Raw genomic sequence first — 22,550 nt, 5'->3', positions numbered from 1 at the left:
GGAGCTAAAGTGTTTTTATTCGGAAGAAGAAATGGTTTCATGTTTGAAATCTATTATGTGTGATTTACATTAAAAAAATTGTCGTACGCTGGTCCTGGCCTGTCTGTCTCCATCGACAGTATTCCATGAACGATTTTTATTTCTCTTTTTCAATCAAACCTTAGTTAAAGCCTTTTCCCTCGACGCTCGAAGGAGTCAGGTATGTTCAATGATGACATCTTAACTTTTTAACGTTGAATAGATAACTTTGCCTATTCCAAAGATACCAAATCGATTGAAATGCACAACTGGTATGAACGTAGTTGGTCTGGATTCTCGGTGCAGTATAAGCGACATTAGCTCTGTTGCGAAAGCGAGTGGTAGGCCTACTACTGTTCACTTCTTCGTGGGCAAAAGAGGGAAGAGAAATACAGACGCTCTAGGAAGGACACCAGTCGTCATTTGTCATCAAACTTGGAGTTTTAACACGCCGTCACTGGCCTGAATGTTTTGCCGGAACTTCTAGTCGTTTGTCCCATCCTGGCTCAGAATTGATGTATTCGTTCGAGATCGGCAAGATGAACCACATGGTTGACGGCTACGGGGAATACCAGCACATCGCCAGCCGCTCGGCCTTCACTGAGATCCAGCAACCGATGGCGTATCACCACCACCACCCAACTGCTGCCGGAGCAGGGGCGCCGTATTCCCGCCCAATGCCATACAGCGCCGTTGGTAGGAGGCCGATGGCTAACTCCAGCGGCCCGGACACTCACCCGTCCCTGAGTGGCATGGGGCCGATGGGCCAGACAAGACACTTCAGTTACCATTTCATGAACACTCCAATGGCTGGGCATCCTCCGATTTACGACTCACCGGATCATATAACATCCCTGTCAACGAAAGAAGGTAAATATCCACAGTAGATATAGATACACAAGACATCTTTAATTAGGCCCAAGTGCAGCATTTCCACGTAACTATCACAAGTTTAGTTTATCATACATACCAAACTCTGGCCATACTGTATTCTGTTCTTTTTCGTGTGAGTTCAACGATGTTTTATGTTAAGGTGGTTCTATTCAAGTGCTATTAGCCAGTGATTGCTACCGGTTTCCGAGCTTCATAACCTAAATGTTGCATGTAATCAAATGCATAGAAAATGTATTGGAGTATGACAGATTAAATTTCAAGATGACATAAAAACCGAAAACAAAAACGGTAAGTTTAATACAGATCATATCTCATTTGTCTAGCGGAGAGAATCCGAGCAACTGCAAAACGTTAACACAAGACATGGCTTCTAATCAACCCTATTGCATGATACATTCAGTTAAAAGGTGTCGTTTATTCTTATTTCGAAGATGAACGAACGAAACAATTGCCAAAAAAAGGAGAAAATTAGAGTCTTCTGGACCTGACGTTGCAACTTTAACACTAATTTTTCAAATAACAACAGTGACATGCTCTGTTTGCCACCATGAAAAGGGGATGGCAAGTATAAAAAAAATACTTGTTCAGCATTTGGGTGTACCTTTATTGAAAAAAAAATGACCAGTGTCTGTGATAAGCGGTCAACTAAAGAGAGAGAGAGAGAGAGAAAAAAAAAGATTAGTCATCGCAAAAGAACTTCAAAGTTATCAGCAAAAGTCCATACAATTTCACACATGGCTACAGCTGGTAATTATTCCTTCTGCTCACGCAATGTTAGTGATGAGCTTGGACTCCCCTCCACAGCTCCTCGCATATTTACAATACATTTCAGCTCTACCATGCATCCAACTTCAAAGCCATTGACCAATGGGTCTTTAAAAAGTTTCCCATCTCGCATTTTTTTTTTAGATGGCAGTGCGATTAGTGGGAATCATCATATCATTGCATAATTTATAGTAGCGAGGAACGCTGATGCATCTTAAGTGCAGAACATCGCATATGCAGCGAATTTCATCAACAGCATGCTTTATAGCTATGCAATATTCTTGTATATTAGCTCGTCATTAAAATGACGAAATCATTAAGTAAGGATGTTAGCGAATTCAACTCCTTTCCATGGCCGAGATGATATAGCATTTCTTAAACAATAGCTTTTTGTTTTTACTTCAAGAAAGACAGGAGATATCCACAAAAGTAAAACATACAAAATTCCCCATCTCTTGTATTTTTTGTCGAAAAGGTAAGATAAAGTAATGTATCGCAGCTGTACGTCTCGTTTAGAATCAATTAGAAAGGTCTAGAATTATACACCGGAAAACTTTGTAGAAACAAGTAAATCTATGCACTGATACAAATTCATTTGTGAATCAGATAGATTGATGCATATGAGCTCATAAATTCAACCGCATTTGAGTCATAAATACTGAACTTTCACCATTATTTAAACACTGTCATGTGTTCATTCATAAAAGAGCGGAGTGACGAAGGTAATTTTCCAATCAATTCATTTTTTCATTTTTTTTCCCCACAGAGCATGAAATAAAAAAAAAAGAATTAAAAATGGCCGTTGTATACATTTGTAGACTGCAAGATAAGAATTGGTGGTAATCAACAAATCAAAAGAATGTATATGTATACAGGGTTTCAAGCCAGTCGTATTGCCTCATTTATGCTCTGAGATTAAAAGTGATAGGTAAAACAAAACAAAAAAATTATAGATTGTTGATTGTTTATTACTCAGGCAACTGATCCTAAAACCTGGGTTTTCTTAATTACAAAAGTAAAATATCAAATAATTAAAAACAGGACAGATATTACAGGACAAACAGGACAGAAATACGAACCCACGTGACACGACTGTAAATTGTTACCTAGTATGTAAATACCTATAACAAGCTGATAATGAGGGATCTTAAAATGGATGAGCAAGAAATTTCGTCGGAATAGCTGGCGAATCCTTGCAGCTGAAACTGTGCTTATCAAGAGAAACATGCATTTCTTTATCTGGGACTAATGATACTTGAAATTTTTATGACCTGCTCAACAGGTTACTCGTATTATCTCTCTTCGTACCTCATGAAAGTTAGCAAGGAATCTTCTAAGTTGAAAAAAAAAACTGCAATGCATCACTTAGCTCTACCAAAAATGTGATTCATGTCTTGGCTTAGTGAAATTGTTATAATTGATAAATTGAAATTTACAAGCCACACCTTGCTATTAACATTTTCATCAGGGGCTTTTACTTCATAAGTGCTTTTAGTTCAGATTCAGTTTGCAACTAGAAATGTAGTGGATTCATACACTTACGGAAATATAATGATTCCCTTCAGAATATTAGCAGCAATGACATTTCTGTACACTCTTAGACTTTACATATCACATTTGAATTACTGTTATTCCTCAGGACATCTTTAAACAAATTCAGATACACATAGATTTTTCTTGAATCTATGAAACAAAAGGGAATATCGAGGTCGTGAGAAGATCAGACTAATGGTTATATCTCTTCTTTCCACAGTCCTTTCCAGGACTTTTCACATTGTATACACCAAAACTGTTATCATGTTGATGATTATATTGTATCACTTTACCTAGATGGGAATGATATTAACGGTAATTTTAAGAACACAAAATACTGCATTAAAATTATGTCTCCACGTTCTTTCTAAATTGAATCATTTGCTAAAATGAAAGTAACATACTTTGAATGTCCGTATAGACATATGAGAATATCACTATTGATTGCGTTTGATATCATTTCACGTCGATAGAAAAGGACCGATACAATCTTGACAGTATTGTGAAAAAAATGAATAGTCATTATTTAATCCTGAGGATGGTCCAGTTCCTAAGGGAGTACAAGTGTTTAGTTAACTGGTTCTTCTAGACAGAGAACATGTAATCTTATTCGTCAGGATACTTCGGTTCTTCAGTAATTGCAAGTGTTAAGTCTACCCCTGTTCATTTAAGGGAAGGGGGTACAGTTTACACCCTACTATGAATACTTAGCGGAAGCATGGACCCCATGGTGGAAGCATCCAGCAAAGGGAACACAACACCACGGCATGCATGCATCTCTGTCCAAAATTATGGTGTCTATGTCTGTTATGTCTGTTACATTCTGTACAAAGTCCCTGCGATGCAATCAGTGTAGCTAGGTGGTCCTTTTTCTGTAGTTGAGAAATGCATTCTCAAGGAAATAACGTTTAGAAATGATTCGTTTAATAATATGTGCAAAATATAACTCTAATTTGATTGCATTTGATTACTGACTATTAATATAACATTATATAAATTCTATTTCCTAGTCTATGGGGTGTATTTTAATTTGTGGCTTTCATCACATTAATCTTTGATGACGTTTCCTAGAGACCTTTAACTGTTGAATAGCAATGTACATGGAAATGCAAAATTTTACTGCGTCTTCTTGTGAGACAGCGCATGCCGATGGGCATTTTCTTTCTCTATCAGCATGTGGTTTACATAATAGGAGAGACTTCATGGAACTGTTCTTATGTCTTGTCCACCGATTGCCAAAAATTCAAATCGATATGGTCTCCTATACAGCAGCGTTGGGTCGTTTTATGGAATGTTCTGTTCTTTATTGAGCCGCATCGCTGGACCTTAAAACTGCTCTGTAATTATCCCTCCAGACCCATAATCAAGTGATTAATGCTGTTTTCATATGCTGATCTCATTCCTACATGTAGGGCTACTGTCGTAAAACCCAATACCATACATCATTAAGATTCCTAACAATGGCTAATCAAGAGTGGATGAAGGCTTCGCTCCTTCATTTTCAATGACAAAATGTAGCGCAGTCTACTTCATCTTGAAAGACAGCATTAGATATTTGTGTGTGTGCGTGTGTGTGTGTGTGTGTGATCATTCATCGACTGAGAATTCATTTGCTCGTGTGTTGTAAATGCGCAAAGAACTCCCCCTGTTCTCAAACCTTCAGAATGTGTTTGAAACATCTTAAGTGCACGTGCAACAGGTGAACATTAAATTCTGGTTGAAATCCCACCTCTTGAAGGACGATGTTACCATGATATTAAAGACAATCTTTCATAGAAGCAAAAAGTTCCCAGATAATGATGAGAAAATTGATACGAAATATTACCCCCTGGGAACAAATTTAGCAATCATTTTAATTGTCATTACTGCATTGTTATACTATATTAGCAGTGTTTTAAAGTGTTCTAATTTAACCCGAGTCATTGTTCCTTGCTTCCATCAATAAAAAAATATTACGTTCACAATGAAGACCAAAAATGACTGCAATTATAAGAGTTTGCTAATTATTCTTACTTTGTAAGTGTCAAATGCTTTTGACACACTACTTTCAGCTGAGATGGTAGCTTGAAAAGTAAATAGAAAGATTTGTGACAAGAATGACCATTATACGTATAAGTGGCATGTGCGGTGTAAATCGATTGAAAATAATAACTAAGCCGTGACTATCATTCCGATACAATCCGACATTTGTTGAAGGAATCATCGATTTATTCTGTTATAGTCAAAGACCGGATTTTTTTCTAGCACTGCGCTATATAATTGATGTAAAACACACAACTGTTTCACTGATGGCGCCATCCATCGAAAAAGGGTGCTTGCCATTTCACTGTGTCTTTCAGTCTGTTTCATCATCACATCTGGGCCCCGTTTCATAAAACTTGTTATCAGTGACAACTGTCACATATCTATGACAAATTTTCTCTCAGCCAATCAGATGCAAGGATTTCAGTAGCTTGTCACAACTATAACAACTTGTCACTTTTCATAATTTTTTTCACCGTCGAGCAATTTTACATGAACAATGACGTTCATCGTACTGCATCGTACTGACTTGACTCTCCAAACATTATAGAAGGAACTCGTATTGATCATTTGCGAGTTGAACACAGACACATTTCAAGATTTAGTTGTTTGCTTGTTCTTTTTTGTTGAAGGATTACAAAAATTACTATTAGGAATATTGATATAGCATCTCATAAAAAAAAAAAAATCAGCAGTGAAATTAGAAAGCATTTGATATCACAAGTGTGCTACAGTCATTCAGCATATATCATTAAACACAAACTATAGATTGATGTTCTATCTTCTTGGCAGCACAAATACTGACTACTTAATTCTTCTGTTATTTTTTTTTTCTTTTGCCAATTCAATTCAATTGTGCTTTATTTCTATCAAACAAAGAGTGACGCAACATACAAAGTATACATTATTGTCAAATCATATTGTTATGCAATTTGAAAGAAATTAAAGTCAAAGTGCAATACAAAGTATATGTAGGGATAATTATATAGCGAGAAGAACGCAGACCTTGCTATATGGTAACAGAAATTCTTTTAGCGAAGGAAAAATGATCCACTGAAAAATGGAACTTGTAAGGCGTGGATCACAATACATTTATATATAATTATATGTATATATATATATATATATATATATGCAAAATTTATATAATGACCGTTAGAGCATTCGATAGTTGATATAATATGATGGTAATGATATAAAAGCATATCGTGTCTTGTTTAAAAAAAACACAAACGTGTTTTAGATTGAAAAAGATTCAAAAAAAAAATAACCACACCTGTCGTGTCAATTACGACAAAAGAAAATATAAGTTATTTCTTTAATTCAGAAAAGCGATAAACTACTGTGAACGGTGCTGTAAGTCTTTTTCCGATGAAGTTTCGAAGTATACGAATAAAACATCTTTACAGGAAAAAAAAAAGCAACTTTACAGAGCAGCCACAGGGCAGGATTGACTTCCGAGGTATTCACACGTTCACTTCATATTGAATAGATGATTTATTATGGGAGTCATATTTTGTACAGTTTCATTTGTTGCTTTTCTCTACAATAGGGGTGTGTGATTTCTACCTTTTATAGCATCTGTAGCGGGCTATTTGGGACTTACCCATACGTGAATCCACACCAATAGTCTATGCATAAGAAATTGACCTGAATGTGTAAGCTACGTTTGTGTCCCATAAAGCGATGGGCAAATTGTATTGAATAAAGTTCATTGCAAAGTCATTTATCTTAGTGTTTTCGGTCAAGCAGCGGCTTGTGTGTGTGTGTGTGTGTATTCATTCATTTTTACCGTTGTCCGATTATTGAGTTGTGTCACGTTGACCAATGGTAGAAATTCCATGTAATTGAGAGGGTTGGAGAGGGGTGCAGATCTCCCCCTCTGTGGGCGCTGTGGTTGAAACTATTAAGAGGTTGCTCCCCTGACAAAATATCGACAAACCCGATTAGCCGCATTGATTCCAAATTCACGCAACTCGGGTTTTTTGAAATTGAACAAACAGGAGAAAGGGAGAACAGCGGGGCAAATAGACTCACTAATAGCGCGGTATACACATCTACGCATTGATCCCTTGTAAGCTAACGGGATTAGCGCCTTCGCGTAATTCTGCTCCTTTTTTTTTTTTTTTTTTTTTTTAAGGAAGGGAGCTATTTGAAACGTAAAACCACCAGAGCCCGTTGGTTCTTTAGTCACGTTAACTCTGCACTAACTTCGTTTCCATTCAACACATCTCCACGAAATTGCAACTTGAAATCCGAGACAACATATGAAGCGAATAGAAAGTTGTTATAAAGATAATTTGTATTTCAACAAATAGAATGTATACCATCAAATCTTGCGCAGTCGTGTGTAAAAGGTACCACAGTACATAAATATCGATCCGGCTGTAGTCATTACTGGGTTTGTAGCCCTTTATAATGCAATGCATTTTTTCTCTCACTCCATCAATCGTCCTTCTTTCTCTCCCAAAAGTAATTTTCTTTTAATCTCCTTTCCTGTCTGCTTACATACCAATCTCCTCGTCTATTCGTCCCCTCATTTATAAATCTATCCATCGATTTCTCCCTCTCATAGTTATATATATGAATATATATATATATATATATATATATATATATATATATATAGATATACATCCTCGTCCAAGCAATATATATATATATATACACATATATTTCCATCTCTCGGGTATCTTTTTTCAACAGCAAGGCGCCCCCCCCCCCCACTTGTCAAAGAAGTAAAAGTAAGATCACATAGCTTGATATCCAACCGAACTCTGATTGTGCTTTGTCCAAGCTTTCATATGAGACATGATTCGCGATAAGAATGCAATCATGGTTCCAACATCTACAATAATCTTTCCAACCTCCACCAATCCTCACATTCTTTCTTTGGATACGATATTATTGAAATTAAAATTTTATCACTGTCCAAAATCTCGATGATTTCATGCATGATATGAAACCGAGAGTGACGATGCTGCCCTATATGAAGTGCTGATGGAGTGTCTATTAGACCCTCATTAAAGTTCTCTTCCGGACGCAGTGTCGCTAATAACTCGAGATCCTATTTGAGATTATAGCCATCTATTTTGATAGGTCAGCATACAGAACATAGCGAGATTTTAAGGAGTGGATCTTACGCAATGATGTAAAAAGCTATGCAGAATAATATACTTATTTCTTTAATATTAAAACACGTTTTTACAGAAAATAGAATCCTCTACTTGTCTTGCTGCCGGTGGTTGTAACTGGTTGTGAATTCTTACACGATCTCTTACGATTGATAATCACTTGAACAAAACGAATAAAAAAAGCAAAGACATCTAGACATATTTATAAAAAATGATATATGTATAAATTGATTATATGTATGTAGTTTTTTTTAGTATTCTTTATCAAAACAATGTCATATGCAAAGCCTATCTAGGCTGTCCCATGGGATAAGCAGGAGTCACAAGGCACAGACAAAAAAAAAAAGAGAAGGTACATAACAGATTCGTGTCACAGCATTGTAAATAGATGATACGGAATAATATCTTAAAGTTACTGTTGACCACTGGGAGCAATGACTTAAAAAAAAATTATCGAGATATCACATTTGATGCATATGTGTAGGCCAGTTGTATCACAAAACACCCTATCACACAAAAAAGCTTGAAATATAAGGAGATATCACTATTTTTCTGAATAAACCATAATTGTAGACGTTTAGTCTAGAAACATTTTTGTTATAACTAATGTTCACATTCTGTATATTTAACCATATACTGAACATTGTTTATACTGATTTAAATGTTTACATTGGTTGTTTCTATCCCTAACTCACATCTTTTAAACTATTATGAAGCACTAAAGCTGGGTTTTTGTTTCAGGAAATGGTAAATAATGCTTTTAATATACCTTTACATAACACAAAAATATACTCGACGATTACAGTTACATATTCACAAAAGATAAAACATTAACTGTTCATCAATCTTTCGAATGGTGCACAGCTCTGACTTTCTCCACTAATGGTGTATGAGCAAGATAGACAGCTGCTTTACGTGCGTCTTTATGTCAACTTCTTACACTTACGTTACGCGTGACTGCTATCTTTTATCAAAATAAGACAAAAAATGACAACAGTTAGCAACGCCAAAGGTTGTGTAAGTAAAGCAAAAGAATAAAAACAAACATATGTTTACAATGCTGTGTGGACACAGATGTATCTGCGGTTGAAACCCAAAAGAATGCTGCTATTGAAGGAACTATTTTAGTCTCTAGGTTTGATTTGAATAGTTCCTTGTCTTACACCAATATTGAAATCCCTACCTCATATGCTGACAATGAATTGACAGTAGAAAAACTCAAAATATTAGGAAAAAGTCAAAGGTGGGAAATACAAACGATAATTTTGTACAGCAGACGCTAGTTTGTCTCTGTTCGACCAAGACTTCAAAAGTTGAGAAATTTGGTCATGATCTCCTTCAGTTGCTCACTCTGGAATGGGGGTAGATGTCACTGAAGGAAATGAAGTGATATGTTCTTTTTATGTCATTCTTGATTTGAATTTCATTCAAATGTTGCTAAAAGTGGTTCAGAGTTTCATTGAGGACGAGAAATCAGATTCCTCGAGTCTGATGGATCTGATTTTTTAGTGTTTTTAGAGAAACACTGATAAATATTCAATTCAATGTGTTAGTGCATGTTTATAGCTTGTTTCATAAGTTTTAGTCAAATTGCAGTAGGCTTAGTACCTTTTGTGCAGTTTCAATATGAAATACTTGGGAAAATGGGAATGGAACTTTTTAATAGTCATGTAATAGCTAAATCATGTTCTGCTTTGAAAATACTCCATCCATGCTGATCACCTGTAATGTCGCCTCTTGTGGTCGCGTTTGCCAGGTTTCATGGACCACAAAAGCGACAGTGAGACTTCCATTGAGACCAAGATGACCCTCAGGGGGAAAAAATTACGCAAGCCTCGGACCATATACACCAGCCTACAACTACAGCAGCTGAACCAGCGGTTTCAGCAAACCCAGTACCTTGCCCTGCCCGAGCGCGCCGAGATTGCAGCCTCGCTCGGTCTAACTCAAACTCAGGTAAATATCGCGTAAGACAATATTAAGCTTTGGACCTAGGCTGCCAGAATATTATCTGACTGCAGGTTTTCCGTTTAATTTTTTGTTGTAAACTTCTTGGTTTATTCCATTTTTCGACATTTTAAAGTTAAGTTTTGTAACATTATAGTACTAACATAAATTTCAAGGAACAGAGGCCAGCTTAGTTTGTTAGTTACATTAATATAAGAAAATTGATACTAAAACATTCTTTTACTTGTGCAATCTAACTAGTTACCTCATGGCACAACGATATTTATATTTAATAGAATGATGTCGAATGGCAGCGAAGACTTTAAAATTGAACTAGCAAACAAAAATGAAATATTGGGTTTAAGTGATGAGTTATGAATATTTTATGAAGATTTTTATCCAACATTTGGACATTTGTATTCCAAAACGTAGAGAAAAATCAGCTAATTACAAAAAAATACCCAGGCTCCCATGGATTTCAAAATCACTCCTGCGTTCAATAAATAGAAAGAATAATTTATATTACAGATTTAAAATGAAACGTACTGAGCAATCAAAGTTGAAATACACTAGTTACAAAAATACTTTGACGAAAATTATACGAATAGAAAAGAAAAAATATTATACTAATCAGTTACAATTTTACAGGCATGATATGCAAAATACATGGAAAGTTTTAAAGCAAGCCATGAATATATCAAATGTTAAGTCAAATATTACAAAAATTAGATTTGATGGTGAAATTGTTGAAGATTCTCAACAAATTTGTGATATTTTGAATAACCATTTTTCTTCAATTGGGGAAAGCCTGGCAAGTAATATTCCTCCCTCCACAAAACATTTTTCCGAATTTTTGGGTCCCCCAAATTCTAGTTCAATATTTTTTAATCCAACATACACTCAGGAGATAATTAATATTGTCTCTGATTTCAGTTCCAAAAAAAGTGCTGGACACGATGACATCAGCAATTTTCTTTTAAAGGGGGTAATATCGTCAATTGCGGATCCCTTAGCTCATATATTTAATCTATCCCTTTTTAATGGCACCTTTCCCGAAAGTATGAAAATAGCAAAAGTCATCCCCTTGTTTAAAAAAGGTGACAAATTAGATGTAAATAATTACCGACCAATTTCTTTGTTAAGTGCATTGTCAAAAATTCTTGAAAAAATTATTTATAAAAGAACTATTAATTTCTTTAAATTTAATAATATATTTACGAATTCTCAGTTTGGATTTAGGGAGAAACATAGCACCACACATGCATTATTGAGTTTTATAGAAAAAGTGGCACATGCTATCGATAAATCTTCTCATTTGATAGGTTTGTTCCTGGACTTCTCCAAGGCCTTCGACACCATCAATCATGATATTTTACTTAACAAATTACACCATTATGGAGTGCGTGGGAAGGCCTTGGAGTGGTTCAGGAGCTACCTCATGAACAGGAAACAATATGTTTCTTTAAATGGTTGTAATTCACAAATATTAAATATTAAATGTGGGGTGCCACAGGGAAGTTTATTAGGTCCACTGTTGTTTACTGTTTACATAAATGATTTTTGTAGATCATCAGATGTTCTTTCTTTTATTCTTTTTGCAGACGACTCAAATCTATTTTTTTCACACAATAATCTTTTTACCCTTGTTAATACAATAAATTTAGAATTAGAAAATGTTGCCCAGTGGATAAAAGCAAATAAGTTATCTCTTAATCTTCAAAAAACTAAATATATGCTTTTTAGCAATTCTACTGAGGCATTACCTGTTGATATTGTTTTAGATGGTACTCCACTCGAAAATGTTTCCCATATAAAATTTCTTGGAGTAACAGTTGACAATAAGCTGTCCTGGAAATTTCATATTGACAGTATATGTAAAATTATTTCACGTAATATTGGTATAATTAATAAGCTTAAGTTTTGTTTTCCTTTGTCGTCCCTGCTCGTATTATATTCATCCTTAATATTGCCATATTTAAGTTACGGTATTCTCGCGTGGGGAAATACATATAAAACATTCTTAGATAAATTACTTTTATTGCAAAAGAAATCACTCCGTGTTATATGTCATACTGCAGCATTTTTGTCCCATACTGACCCACTATTTTATGAGCATAAAATATTGAAAATTAATGATTTGCATTTGTTTAATCTAGGACAATTTATGTATAATTATAATAAAAATAATCTCCCAAATATATTTGACACAATGTTTCAAAGAAATCAATCCATTCATAATTATCCAACACGGCGATCAAATGATTTCCATTTGCCATTTATGAGAACTTTGTTGGCTCAAAACACATTTATTTACGACGGGCCAAAGTACTGGAATTCACTTCCCAGTAACATTACTACAGCTCAATCTCTGAATTCCTTTAAGAATAAATTAAAATCATTTTTATTGAAACTTTATAACATCCAACAGAGTTAGTTTCCCTTTATCATCTCAGTCAAGTCATCATTCTTTTTTACATAAGTCCTTCTATTAAACTATGTCCCTGTTTGTGTTCTAAATATAACGATGTGTTTTTTTTTTTTCTCCTGCATTCTTACCAACATAACTACGTATAAAAAATGTTTTGCATTACATTCAATCCAGCTTGTATTTTATCACTTATTTTACATTATGAAATCCAGATTGCTTGCGTCCACGATGGCACATGCTGTAGTTCCCTTTTTTTTCTCCCTTTTTTTCCTCTTTTTTTCCTCTTTTGCTTTCCTTTCCTTTTCTCTCTTTTTCCTCTTCCCAATCATTTTGATGTCAGTTGACATCGGTTCGTTTATTGTGTTTTATATTGATGTTTTGTGTATTTTTCTGAGGGTCCCATATCGTACAAGCTTTGCTTCTTAGTGGGACCCTCCACTTCCATCCTCATCCTTAGTTGACTTGTATTATACGCTTTATGTATTTAACAAAGATGTAATCACATCTACTATTCATTTTCATAATTTTCTTATGTACCTTTTCAAATTTTGTTCTATATCACAAATATCCCGTGTATATGCAATGTAAATAAATTTCTTTGTTCATTTTGATGGAGGTGAAAATAAAGTTGAAAGTTGAAAGTTGAAAGAAATCTAAAAATTCCGAAGCAATAAAATTTCGTCACTGCTGTGCTTTGAAGGGTCAGAACTAAGCAGTATCATGATAAAGCATACCGGTACTCGCGAATAATTTCAAACATGAACAGTGATGTATAAACTAAAAGCTTGCGATCGAGTACCTAGGGCGTCATACTTAGGGGATTTATTTAAGGGTTAACTTAAACATGGGGGAATTTCTTTTTTAAGAGCATAATTTTAAAGTCATGTATTCTCATATATTGACTTATATTTGACACATATGATAGTATTTTCAAATATTTTAAGTTAACTGAGCTTGTTTGTTGTTTTTGTGAAAGCCAAATTACCTCATAATAATCTCTGTCGTAGTCACTAATCGAATGTGATTCATTAGACTTTGTCGCCTTGTTTCTTATCAATTCTGACTACCCCTTTTGTATAGCTTTTCGGTTTTTCCTTCTATTGCGCAGTGGCATTCAAGACCATTTGAACAGGTCAAATAAGTTTTGAAGGATTCAATTGTTATATCAGTTGTATTTGTAAATGGCTTGGGGGATTCATAGGTCAGTGACTTTATAAGAAATGAATATGATTATGAAAAGTCACGAGATTATTTCACAGTTTTTGGTTCTGTCAATGTGCTTAGCCAGCAATTATGGAAAAGAATATTCTCATCAGTTTCAAGTGACTTCATGTCGTTTTTGATTAATTTCAGTCTCCCAGACACTATTGATATTTTTGTATTTGCTTTTCTCTGACGAGCACTACAATTCCATGAATAATGTTACGATTCAGTTACAATTTGCCCATGCATTTCTTTATCTATACAGAAGTATGTTTTGTTTTATTGTAAAAAAAAAAAAAATGGCCTGCGTTTAGATCTCACTTGAGTGTGCAAAAGTCACTTTGTACTTTCCTTTTATATATGCAAAAGTAATATTGCATACTTTCGTCGGAAATGAAATGGAATGAAATGAATGAATGAATGATTCTCTTTTAAACCTCTTTACAGTCAGTTATGTCACACTAATAGACTTATCACAAGTTGACATTAACCGATGTTTGATATTCATAGACAATCGACGGAAGTGCTCAAATTTTCAACGTATGCTTTGTTAGATGTATAGGGAGGAAACGATTTGACAGTAGTTATGTTTTATTTCTTGATGCATCTCTCTGTTTGTTCACTCAAGAATAAAGCAAGAAAAGGACTATGCATAAGAAGTCTAACATGTTGTTGTTGGTTTGTTAAAATCTCCTCTTTTGAAAGTGACTATCGCCAAATGTTGTTTGGAAGATTTGAAGAGTTTGTTCGCAAAAACCGAGAAGTCCATATTTGCCAAATGGAGATATTTGTGATTAAAGGTCAAGAAAAATAAAGAGAATAATAAGAAAACTTTTGCTTCTTTTGACCATGACTTAAAAAATGTACCTTTTTATGTAGTGACCAATATATCATTTAAAAGGTATTATTTTGTACTTTATGACAGAGACCGTACTTCAAAATCTTCAAAAATGGACTTATCGGTTTTTGCGAACAAACTCTTCATTTTTTATCTTTTTATCAAGTGATGGGGTTTTAAAGCAAAGTAATAAACAAATAAAAATAGTTCATTCTAAAGCACAGCTTAATAATGGGAAGCAAGAGCACTAGATAATAAAGCTATAATGATATCCTTCATACTTATTTTTTTACAAAATCGAAGCAGCCCTTAGAATTACCCGTTACTTCTGCTTTGCCTTTAACTTTGGCTTTGACGAACACGCTGTCGGGTTTCCATATCCTTTTGCAATAGCTATTGTAGCACTAACATTAAAACTGTTAGTAGACATGATTAGAATGTAACTGTTCAGCATGTTGCATTTCATACTGATATCATCACCCGAGAAAAAAACAGAGGATAGAATACAAACTACAATGCTCGTGTGAACAAATTGGATAGTTGTGCTTCCTTCAATTGCGGGGAAACGATTTGATTTCTTACCTTATTGGGCATATCTGTACTTTGTAACTGTCGTGTATCCGTTTAAGCATTCTTCGTCATTTAATCATAATAGTTTATCAGCATTCATAATTAAGAAATGATTGTAAAGGTAAACTAGTAATTCAGTTAGAGATTTTTTTTTTATCGCATGCTAAAAGTAAGTAATAATTTGGCTGTATCATTATCGATTTCCCTCGCATGTGCAATAAATAGTACTAGAGATTATATTATTATCTATAAAATGGTGACTAGTTTGTAATATCTTGTTCAACGAAGCATACTAAAATAACTGACGAACATGAACAGCACTAAAATCTGAAAGTGCAGAAGAGTTTCCATGTCTTTTGAGATCATTTAATTCCATTTCCTTTACTTTCCTTTCAGTGCAAATTATTGTTCCTTTCATTACTATCACCTTGTAAATGATGTATCCGATCTAGTATCAAGGACGACACGTTATCTATTTTTTTTTGGGGGGGGGGTGGGGACATCATTACTCTTCCATTGTAAGACAGAAGCAAAGATAAACCGACTTTCAGTGACAACAAAACAGCGTCTGGGCCAGGATTGAGCTAGGAATCCGGGATTACGCCTTAATCGCAGTGGTTGCACCATTAATCAGGACTAACATAATATACGCACTACATGTTATTTACAGGCGGAAGTTGGGCACAATTCATGTGTTCATTAAACACAGTGTATTAAGTATACAACCCTTTCAACGCAAGCTAGCCAATGTGGCGTCGCCGATGACTGTTTCTGCGATGCGCCTTGGAAAAAAAAATGCATGCATGAACTCGATCATTGATTGACGTTACATGCTATGGATGGAGGCCCTGTATACACCAGAGACACAATGTCCCGTCGGAATAAAGCTTGCCGTGTAGGAACCGTGTCATCGGTTACGCGTTAATTAAAATACCCTTGATGCCTTTGAAATCACAGAGAATGGGGTCCTTGTTTGTCACTGTGGATCAGGCCACTGTTTAACCATTTCGCCATGGGCGTTCACAAAGGCGTGACAGCGAGATGGTCACTAGCGGTCAATCTTCCGGGAGTCATTGCGCTAGGGACAAACGTCCCACTGGCTAGATCATCGACTTATGTGATATAAATTAACGAGGTATTGGCAGTGATAATAATGACTAAAAGAGAACCAGATCTGACATATAAATTCCTGAATGAACCATTTTTTCTTTGTTTGCATAGTTGCTGAACAACAGGTTAAATGTCGTTAAATGAATCTTTATACTCTAGGTAAAAAAATGATACTATGGGAGAAAAAGAAGACAATCTTAAAGAGGAATAAAACGCGAATATGATTTTACATTGAGTGAATTTAACACTGTTACTAGAACACACCATTGAAAGTTCCATTCAAAAGTTATACATTTTTAAAGTTTTGGTGCTGTCATCGTTAAATGAAACTTGCTACAGTTCGGGGCGTCGCATATGGAAAACGATATAATGACAATATAAAGACAATTCCACAAAAGTTTGTGTTTAATGAAAAGTACACATCCCTGTGACTCTAAAACGACAAGCTATTTTAAGAACAATATAATTCACCCTGCTCTCTATAAGAGGTAAATCAAGAGGTCTTTCATTATACTAGAAAATCGAAATATGTTTGACTTTCTTGACATTTTCGTTATTCAATTCCCATGCTTCACACAGTGTTGCAGTCTCCTCATCCAGCGATGGCTGCATCAAAACTTTAAAAATTCATAACTTTTGAAATGATTGTTCAATATTCTTCAAGCTTTAACTGATGTGTTCTTCTACTACTTCTGCACGCACTCAATCCACATGTAAGTGCAGGCTTCATTCCCCTTGAAAGTATTGCATGTTTGCACGAGTCATTTATTTTGGTCTTAACCAGACATATAACGCGGACGAGGGAATGACGTCATCAGTTCACATTTATTGTTGAAAAAACATCCTAAAATCTTGTCTTTGGTCGATTCTTTAGCAATCATTCTCTTATTTCCTCAGAAGCCTTTATTGCGAAGTTACCGAAAATCTGTAATAACTTAATGCAAGGGGCATACATGTTATCAATTTCATTCTTTTTTGTTTTAATGAGCAAAGGAATATTTGAGAGAATTATTTGCAGAGAATCTTGAAACTTGCGAGGCGATTGATGCAAGCTTTTATCTTCTGTTTGGTTTATTCCACTTAATTCGATAAAATTACTAATCTATTTTGACATCATTTTTAGTCTTCCACCTTTCCTACGCCAGCCAGGAACAGACCGAACGGGAAAATACATCAACATATTGTTATGTGTGAACAAAAATATTAATGAAGCATAGCAAAGAAAAAAAAAAAGAATGCACGGTAGGTAGCAAATTTATAATGCATACATCTAAAATTGTCAGTGGTATGTAGTGACTTTTCTTCCTCTTTTTTTTTCTTTTATTTGAGACACACAATCACGTTCATTAGGAACCTGAATGCCACTTACTTACCTTATTAGGATTTGCAATGACTATCATTGAGACATGATTGAGATTAAATGCCATCTTCAGGTATAATCCATGACAAGAACGGATTGATGAGTAACTTCTCTTAATTCCTCGCCAATAATCTTAATCTCCTGCCCCTCTCCTAACCCAACCCGGAATGCATATCAGTTTTTCGCGTGAAGTTGGCCCTATTATATATTAATCATATATTTGTATGTTCATCTCCCCTAATACTTCATTTTCATGTATGCAACATATGCCGAGACTCATTTTTCTTCATCCGCGTGGGACTGATCCCCACAGCGGAGGATTAATTACTAATGGTTTAGTCGAAAAGTCAAAGCAGATTAAGTAAAGTTGACGACTCTTAAGGGGAGGTACAACGTTATTCAAGTGAGAGGGTATACGCGGATATACTGCGCATTGAAGCCCGACGCCCGGTATAATCATGTTGGTTCAACATGAAAAGGTCCTTGCTATCATGCACTCTTTGCAAATCATTCGTATTTACTTTGGCACTCCACTTCGATTTCTTGGGCCAAACGAGGTGCTAATCTGTCGGAATGCACTCAAATAGATGACAATATTTGCGTGTTCTATTTAGGCCCTACCGACGCCGCGGCGCGCCGTCTTTGACCGTTGTGAAGCATGTTGGGACAGCACTTACACTTTCTTTTATACTTTATTATTCTTGAAGTTCGAATACAGTTGTGACTGGGATGCCATGATATATTACGGGGAATCAACAGTCAGGGTGCTGTGGTGTGCCTTGCACATAACTATTTAAGTTAGAATAAGGCTAAAATAAATCCATCGCCACTTTTGAATTGTTTTTACTATAACAGGTAATCAAAATTATCAGAAATTACACAAAGTTAGTAATGGCCAGTTTTTCGATCAAGGAAATGACAAATTCGTTTTTAAATGTAGAGTAAGATTGCTCGTCAGACTGCTGTTTGACACGTCAAGGAAATTTCAACAGTATTTTGAGACCATGTTCTTCAATCTTCAACGACCAAGGCATAAAGAAACAAGATTAGTTATGTCTCATGGATCGTCACAATTACGCCTGACCTCGCGCCAAATTGTTCTTTGGTGTTTGTGATTGTATCAGCGACGGGCTTACTCCACTCTTTCACGACAACAAATCGTGTGAGCTGTGGGTACACCTTTTCAATTTTGACAATCACTTGCCGACCAATTAATCGCATTTAACACGAGCTTACGAGTCTGCAGACCCCGAGGCTAATTGAAGCTGCTTTCATATCAATGCTAATTTGCTTGTTTCTCCGCTTCCTGTGCGCATACCAAGTCAACCCCGGTTATACCTTGTCTTGTTACAAAGATGCCTAAGGATTTTCCCCATTTTTTTTCCCGACAACACCTCTGAACGACGGCTTCTGTTCTTTTCAATTGTAATTGATTGATGGATCACGAAAAGATTTATGTCAAGATAAGAATTCAAGCCAGTTTCTCATAACTTCTCAATCCTTACAAGTGTTGTCATTTTTTCTTATATTACCAATGTTTTGTTAAAATATTTTGTTAACAGTGCAAGGTTGTTACCAGAACAATGAAATTGAGTTTGAACATTGTTGAATGTTTGACTATGTTATCAAATTTTGTGGCAGTTCATTTTTTAGCAAAATACAATGAAAACAAAAGTGAGAAGAAATCTGTTTCCGAATTGATAAAAAGATACAGCGTGTTTTAGTAACAGAGCTGCGAATCTACACATGAACTGAATTATTCAAAAAGAAAAAGCGAATACTTTTCCTTTCAACTATTGAATAGTAATAGCTAATCGTCTCCTTTACGGCCTTATCTTTCGAATTACACAATAACACTTCACTTGGCTTTTTAAGTAAACGGAGAAGTATAATTGATAGAACGAATGACTGAATAATATTGAATTTGTATGGAAGCACACACACAAACCTCCTCGTTGTAATCCTTCGACATGAATGTTATGATTACAGACTTTTCTCTCTTTAGAATGCTTCCGATTAGTCTGTATTCCAGAAATTTTATTACTGCATCTCGTGTCATTTTCCCTTGTTTTTGAATTAATACTTATGTTAATTTCCGATAATCATACTGAATACTCGGCAGTCTCACTTCAGGTCGGCTGACTTGATTTGATTTGATTTGATTTGATTTATTTATTCTCCGTATGGCATCATTTACCAATTTTTATCAACATAATCAAACATACTATAATACAAATATGATACTCATTATAACCAGTTTCTACAATTTCAACAATTTTGATTACAAATACATTATGTGACATAATTACAGTACATGTGTTATGAATTACCATACAGAACGGTCGCCAATACCTTTTGGCAACCGATGATACAATACGTTAATGCAATAAGAGAAGGGGGGTCCAACATGATGCTCGTGGATAAGGGGGATAATAGGAGAGACAGAAAGAGCAAGAAAGAGAAGGCGATAGAAACCTTCCGATACAAGGCTTGCCAGATCAAACTCATAATAAATACATACACGTGTATGATGAGATTATTGTTTACTAATTTTGTTGAGAAGGAACCACCGCTCAATGTTTTTGGGCACTTCTTCCGTGTTGTACATATAGCACGGACTTGGCCATAAAGTCGTCTAATGAATATTCATCAGGTATCCTAGCTGCTTAGTTCGCTTTCAAAGTAACGGAGAAAGAAAATGAGAAAGGGCGGGGAGACGGAGAGAGAGATGAAAATAGAGGAGTCAATCCTCCCTTATCTTCTCCCCTTTCGCTAATATAAAAACTAGACGTGTTCTTATACCGATAAGCAAACGTCGAAATTTGTTTGTTGTTTTCTTGCCCAATTCATATCAGAGGCGACATTTCTTGTTTCTGTGAACCCTCTCACTCTGTGTCACTGTTATATTCATTGACTTCATTTAGCAATTATACGTTATCCGACACTTATCATCTACTTTTCCTGTAATTAACCAATCAATTTGACATATAACATGTGTTGCTTTCTGCAAGTTGATAAAAGTTTTTGAAATGCACTTCTGCAATATCTTCATTTAGGTAAGCCTTGCTAGCCAAAGTGCATGGATTGTGCCATTACGTCATCAGAGTTTGGGTAAAATTGTATCGCTTTGATGTTTCCATCCTTTTCTGTCCTTATATTTCCATTTAACTTACAGGTCAAAATATGGTTCCAAAATCGACGGTCAAAATATAAGAAGATTCTCAAACAACAAAACCAAATCAATAGCAACAACAACAACAGCAACTCGTCCTCTCAAAATGAAATGAGTCAACAACAAGGACCTGGGAGCCAACCACACCAGCAGAACTCGCAACATGGTGGACAGACCCCTCCTACGCCTCAACATCAGCAACTGCAGCCACAACCACAGGCCCCTCCGCTACCCCGAAACTCAGCCTCTCATCAGCAGCCTCCGACACCGATGGGTCACGTCGAGGGACAGTCGACCTCTCCGCCGCTCGGCCAAGTGGCGCAGCACCACGGCACTCAGCCGCATCACAATATGACCATGAGCCACCCACTCACTCCCCCGGGACTCGGCTGCGGTATCCCATCAGCAGCCCGCTGGGAAACGAGCGAGTCGGGCAGAAGCAGCGCCGGTGGTGGGGCGCCTGCCACGGGTGGGAACGCCGTTGGCGCTCACGGGGGAAACATCGGCTCGTCCATGGACATGCCAGTCGCCATGAGAGATAATTACTATCACTCGCATGTAGCCCAGCATTCAGCCGCACCTCATTCTCACTCGTACCATCATTCCCATCCACAGTACGCCTGGTACGGACAAAACATGGATTCCAGAGCGCAGTACATGGGCGTACCGCAAATGGCGCACAATATTTAAAAACAAAGACGTGTGAACCGCGAGTTTCTGAATGTACTCAGCTTAATCAACGCGTTTTTCCACACTTCTACACTACAAACACTTTCTTGTGAAGACGACTGGATGCATACTCTAATGATAACACCAAGATTGATGAATTAAAGCATGTTTCACCATCCCAATGTATTGAGCAAAGTGTGAGACATATTTAACGTAAAAACGAACATTCACGTCAGTATTGGTTGTCGTAACAATAACTGTGATTGTGTTATTGATAACCGATGTTGTTCGGTGGATAGTAAGCTTGCGTAAAGTGAGGTGCAATTCCTAATGTCTATACATAGAATGACTCTTTGTGCTCAAATGTAACCATGAAGAAGTCTCTGCACTGTCTCATACAGTGCTCTGTGCTCATATCTCGCACTTGTCCACTTACGAAAATAATTTCTCGTATATTTTTTTTTTCTCCAGAAGTCGAAGACACATCATGTCATAGATGTAAATAGTGCACCACGAAATTGTATTATTTTGTTGCCTTTATTTTGTTTTCGAATTCAATCTTGTCTCTTGTAATTGCTCAAACTTAATTGTGCAATTCAGCAAGGTTTCATGTTGTGCTTCACTGTGATACGTCGTATCAGCACTGGCCCGAAACACTCAAGCGTGTATACGTTTGGCAGTGTCAAAATATAAAAATTTTGTGTGTGATAAAGTTTAAACCAAAAAGATAGTATGTGATTACTGTATAATTCACAGTATAAACACCTGTAGATTAGTGACAAAGAACGAGGGATAAATGCTTTAAGAGTTATAAATAGTCATATAATATACCTTTATTTGTGAAGAGTTTATTGTGTCTAAATTGTATGTATCTAGCTATCAGTTAT

At 35.9% G+C, this 22,550-nt stretch overlaps 1 protein-coding gene across 1 annotated transcript; it reads left to right on the top strand.

The window, feature by feature from the left end:
- Window positions 1–533: 533 nt before the first annotated feature.
- LOC140237826 (uncharacterized) lies at window positions 534–21,684 on the top strand. The gene is made up of 3 exons (XM_072317755.1): window positions 534–888; window positions 10,123–10,322; window positions 20,998–21,684. Exons 1-3 carry the CDS (start codon window positions 534–536, stop codon window positions 21,682–21,684), a joined length of 1,242 nt encoding a protein of 413 aa, XP_072173856.1.
- The last annotated feature ends 866 nt before the right edge of the window (window positions 21,685–22,550 follow it).

This window comes from Diadema setosum, chromosome 14 (genome assembly GCF_964275005.1).
Source record: "Diadema setosum chromosome 14, eeDiaSeto1, whole genome shotgun sequence".
Taxonomy (NCBI): domain Eukaryota; kingdom Metazoa; phylum Echinodermata; class Echinoidea; order Diadematoida; family Diadematidae; genus Diadema; species Diadema setosum.
This window is presented reverse-complemented; position numbering and strand designations above follow the sequence as displayed.

What these genes read in the sequence shown, in the direction of transcription:
- LOC140237826 (XM_072317755.1), top strand. Translation starts at nt 534, where the DNA reads ATGTATTCGTTCGAGATCGGCAAGATGAACCACATGGTTGACGGCTAC. An exon ending in ATCCCTGTCAACGAAAGAAG is followed by an intron (nt 889 to 10,122) that starts GTAAATATCCAC and finishes CGCGTTTGCCAG; the next exon opens with GTTTCATGGACCACAAAAGC. An exon ending in TCGGTCTAACTCAAACTCAG is followed by an intron (nt 10,323 to 20,997) that starts GTAAATATCGCG and finishes TTTAACTTACAG; the next exon opens with GTCAAAATATGGTTCCAAAA.